The 4,785-nt window shown below is 41.8% G+C and overlaps 1 protein-coding gene across 4 annotated transcripts; it reads right to left on the reverse strand.

Annotated features, from left to right (window-relative positions):
- Positions 1 to 224: 224 nt before the first annotated feature.
- LOC124864593 (matrix Gla protein-like) lies at positions 225 to 4,391 on the reverse strand. 4 transcript variants are annotated; one of them, XM_047359432.1, is made up of 5 exons: positions 4,272 to 4,344; positions 1,645 to 1,732; positions 1,514 to 1,543; positions 920 to 1,013; positions 225 to 754 (listed from the first exon to the last, which is right to left on the reverse strand). In XM_047359432.1, the coding sequence occupies exons 2-5, from the start codon at positions 1,703 to 1,705 to the stop codon at positions 589 to 591; spliced, it is 351 nt and encodes a 116-aa protein (XP_047215388.1). In that variant the 5' UTR covers positions 1,706 to 1,732; positions 4,272 to 4,344; the 3' UTR covers positions 225 to 588. The 4 variants fall into 4 exon arrangements, with proteins under 4 accessions (XP_047215388.1, XP_047215389.1, XP_047215390.1 ...); XM_047359433.1 differs by having other exon boundaries at positions 1,645 to 1,729; positions 4,272 to 4,336; XM_047359434.1 differs by lacking the exon at positions 1,514 to 1,543 and having other exon boundaries at positions 4,272 to 4,391.
- Positions 4,392 to 4,785: the final 394 nt, after the last annotated feature.

Here is a 4,785-nt window from a genome sequence, read left to right on the forward strand (position 1 = left end):
CAAATATACAGAAAGGCTCATCCTTGGTAAATAGACCTTCCAATCTATTGATTTGAGATCTATATTCGGCATTAGGGGCTGCCAGGGTGTACCATGCCTCTCATTCAATAACTGCTGGAAATAGGCACCAGCTCCTCCAAAGCTCTTGGGTGGGCCCTGCTGGCACCAGGCAGCTGGTTATTCCAGGGCTCGGCTCTGTACCTAAAAATTTCATCAAACTCAGGTTGAAGAAAGAAGTTTAATTTTTATTCTTTCAAAGAAACAAAAAAATCACCAACAACATAACTGGCCTAGATAGATAATGGGTTATATAACAGACATTTCATTCTGGTATGTCTTGTTCATGTCAAAAAGGATGGGACTGCATGATGATAGTAGATGACACTAAAATGAGATTACATGTGAAATGAGATGTTAATATTCATAATCATGATAATAGGATTCAAGCTACACTGGAGTCCTGTATTTTCCAGGTTTTTCTCTACTGACAAAACTGAAAAAGGTACAAGAGCATAAATTATACAAAACTTTGACAGATGTGGAGTGAAGGAACAGGTGATATAGAGAGTATCACCTTGACACTCTAGTTTAGAACCGACGAGTCACGGTCGGTCTGTAGGACTGCTGCGGAAGGTTTCGGGTTCCGAAGAATCTCTGGTAGGCCTGCTGGAAGCCAAAGCGATAGGCGTAGAAGCGACAGGGATTGTGGTCTTCACAGGTCTCTGCACGGATCTCTGCAGGAGACTTTCTGTTCCTAGAAATGGTGGAAGAGACATATCATTCTAATCTTTCATTTGCCCTAAATCGCTGCCCTTGTATATTTGCATTTTTGTCAGAAGTCTTAGTCTTATCTTAATGCTGAATAGTCTAATCTGTCCAAGATAAAGTTATATGGTGTGTTTGCATGCCTGTGGTTTACCTCATGTCGTACTGGTTGTAGCGGTTCCCTCTGGGTGGGGTACGCCTATTGCCCGAGAAGAAGGAGTTGGCTCGATTTCGAGGCACAAATAAATCTGGAAACACAAAACTTCCCTAAACGGCAATCCGGCTACAATCATGTAAGTCAGTCATACAAACTGTATGGCTTAAAAACTTGTTCATGGGCAGTGGAGGTTCTTGATACGGGCCATTTGGGCAGCTGCCCAGGGCGGCATTAGAAATAAGAGAACAAAGCATCAGATAAAAACTGAAGTTGTATAAATCTGTCAGTTAAATAAGATTTCTGTTTTATTTATGCATGAGCAGTCAGTGAAGAGTAAGGAGACTATTTTATGTGCTTTGTGCAGGACTGCACTACATTTATCCCGCCACACAATTTGTTACCTTTCGATTGGTTGGGAGCAGCAGAAGGTGGGGCTCACCCTGGGCACCATTCATATAAGAACCTCCACTGCCGATGGGTGATGATAGTTAAAGGTAAAATGAGCTTGTAAATGTTTGATATTTTATGCAGGTTGTGTTAGAAATGCATGCATGTTTTTCCAGGTACTGAGATTTTTTAACATTTAATCACCTTCATGAGATTCATTGCTTTCATGAGAATCTAAAGGAAAAACATGAAGTTGGTTAATCATGAGTGCTGAACACAAACTGAGGAAAACTGCTGAGTGGCTGCACAGTGAGGATGTTGGGGATATTTTGTACCATAGCAGACACAGAGGGACACCACAGCGCAGAGGGCCAGGAACTGAAGGAGGCTCCTCATCTTGGGGGTGTTGGACCTTCGTCACTGCTAACACAGAAGAGAGATCATGTGTTTCATTTTATTAGGACATATGGCTGAAAAAAACAAAACTGTTTCTGATATTCACCTGACGCCTTAAAGCACAAATATTAAAAATATAAGAGTGTCAGTTTTCCTGAATTCTTTTATAAAAGGTACTGTCCTCCGGACAGACATTTAAGAATAGTAGTAGTGGTAAAATAGTAGTTGTAATAGTTCAATTCCTTGTCTATATCAACTTGTCCTTGTAGGATCGCGGGGGAGCTGTGCCTCTCTCCAGCGGTCATTCAGCGAGAGGCAGGGTACACCCTGGACAGGTTGCCAGTCCATCACAGGTTGTAATAATAATACTAATACAACAAAAGATTGTGTCCGTTGGGACTACTAGATAACAGCTGGTAGACCCAGTATTATGGGTTTGGGGATTACGCCCATGCGAAACCAGCCTAAAGACGTTCCGATGTTATTTCAACCCACATGTAAAGACCAAGGAGACTGCGGCTGCTCGGCAAGACCCTGCTTTTTTCTGATATATATACATTGCACAGTCTTGCTTTCATAATGTTTTTGCTATTCTCTTCCCTAACCTGACTTGTATGCACATTGTTTTTGATTTAACTGTCTGACTGGAGGTGAGCTAGTTCCCTTCTCATGGGGTCATGCTGTTTGTTTAACTTAGTAACAAGCAGTTATCCTCTATTTTTATCCAGAAGTTTAAAGGGTTGAAGTTGGAGGACCTAACAGTACAGTCCCTTTGAGTTAGAATTTTAGGTGGAAATTTTAGATCATTTGCGATTTTGACAATTTATAGCGTGCTGCCTGGTGGCACAGTTGGTAGCATTGTTGTCTAGCAGCAAGAGTGTCCTGGGTCCAACTCCCAGCCGGGGCTCTTTCTCAATGGAGTTTGCATGTTCTCCCATTTAGGTACTCTCTGGGTACACCCCCTTCCTCCAACAGTCAGAAAAAAACCCATGACTATTAGGTTAACTGATCTCTCTAAATTGCCCTCGGGTATGAATGTCTCTGTGTTGCCCTGCAATGGACTGGCAGCCTTTCCAAGGTATACCCTGCCTCTCACCCGTAGACCTCTGAAGATAGGCACCAGCTCCCTCGTGACCCTGTGCAAAAGAAGCAGGAATAGAAAATGGATGGATGATTTATAACTCATTTAATCTTTTCCACATGTTATTATAAGGCTCCTTTAGTTAACATATTGTTATTGTTCACTGGTGTTTGAAAATAGAGAATACAAAGAAATACATGATAAGTAGATGTACTCATGGCATATCAATTACTAGATCCAGCTGGTTCTTGAACTTGATACTGAAACCTGGGTAAGATGGGTTTGAACTCATTCCCACATTCAAATTCCAACTGTAAAGGTAAACTGGATGCAGCATGAGTTGCAACCAGCACTTGGTTCTGGTTTACAATTTCTGGTTTACGTCATTAAGGTTATGTTGTTCCGGGGGAAGAAGCGGTAGAAAATGACTAACTGTTCCAGTGCCACTAAAGGCAGCCCTTTTACCACCAGTGGTACGTATATATTTTTAGGACCACAGGTTTATGGCATACTTTATGAAACACATTGGTGTGGAATGTCTGAATAAAGGCAGTGCAAGCATGGTATTTATTTGGCCAGAGGAAAAATTTAAAACGACTGAACTAAACCCAAGATTGATCCCAGAATTGTGTTTAAGCTCCAGTTTTATGGAAAGAGACATTGGAGAATAGCTGTGGCTGAGAGGAGCTGTGCAGCTGCCAGCTTACTGGGTCCAAACTCATTTTTCTTAACAGAGTGTAACCATAAACTGTTCTAGCTCAGACACATGAACACCCACAAAGCATATATCTACATGCAAAAGACAATCACAAGATTGAATGAGTCAATATAAAGCATTTGACACCTGCATAAATACTTACACCAGATGTCTGAACACATGAATGCGCAGCAAGGCACACGTGTGCTGTTCTTGTGTGTGAGCACTGCTGACAAAGTTCCTCTGCTTGTGTGATTTGGAAGGAATTCTGTCTCAGCAGCCTGGCTTCTCTCGCCATCAATAGCAGCTTTCATTATACATGAACTCACACATCAAACTCAGGTCTTCACACAAACACGCAGACTGTACACAACTATACACACAACATCTTCTGCACCTGAGGCATTTTCGGTTCAAACTGGGTACAGAAAGAGCAGGCCTGGAGCTAAAAATAAGCTTCCAATAACTGGCAAGGACATAAAGACTTGTGTGAATGTTTGTGTATTTAGAAAGTTTTATGCTGGTCTGGTTCTCAGAAAAGGTTTCCAGCCTTCTTACCTGCTGTCAGAATGTGGTTCACCTCATGCAAAGAGTCAGCCTGAAGCAACGTCCAATGCTCTTATTCCACAAAACGTTGTTGTTGTTTTATTTTTTTTAAAGATTTGCAAAAATCTCATTTGCAGAGTGAACATCAGATAATAAAGGAATGTTCCTCTTTCTCTGTCTAAAAGTTAAAACGGATCAAAGATTTAAATTCAGCTGTGAACAAGAAGCAATAAAGTACTTACTGTGCAATGTGGATGAAAGGAGAGGTTTTGGAAATATCTCTCAGTATTTACTCCTGTGAAATATTTCCTAATTCCCTATAGCAATGCCTTTATACTCCACACATCCCTCCACCCTTTCATTTTTTACCTAAGGACTCCCTCCCCTCTGCCGCCTTCTCGTTCTCCTCTCCTCTCATACTATCAACCTTTTTTCCAGCATTTAATCAGACCACAGTATTAGCTCACGGTCTCACTTACTCCCACTCCCAGCACCCAACAGGACAGCACAGGGCTGTAGTTGATGGAGAGGCCAGGAGAAATTGAGAAAAACAAGTTGGGGATAAACAGAGAGAAGGGAGGTTGACAGAGGGCCGTCTAACCTGCTTCATAGCATGTACATGATAATATTCACCCCTGTTTGCCACCATGGTAGCAAAACATGAAAAAAACATCCACCATGTGGGCACAATATGGATTGCTTGCACCCAAATGTGTCTGAGAGTACAGAAAACATCTACTGTTAGCTCCCTACTGA

This window comes from Girardinichthys multiradiatus, chromosome Y (genome assembly GCF_021462225.1).
Source record: "Girardinichthys multiradiatus isolate DD_20200921_A chromosome Y, DD_fGirMul_XY1, whole genome shotgun sequence".
NCBI lineage: Eukaryota > Metazoa > Chordata > Actinopteri > Cyprinodontiformes > Goodeidae > Girardinichthys > Girardinichthys multiradiatus.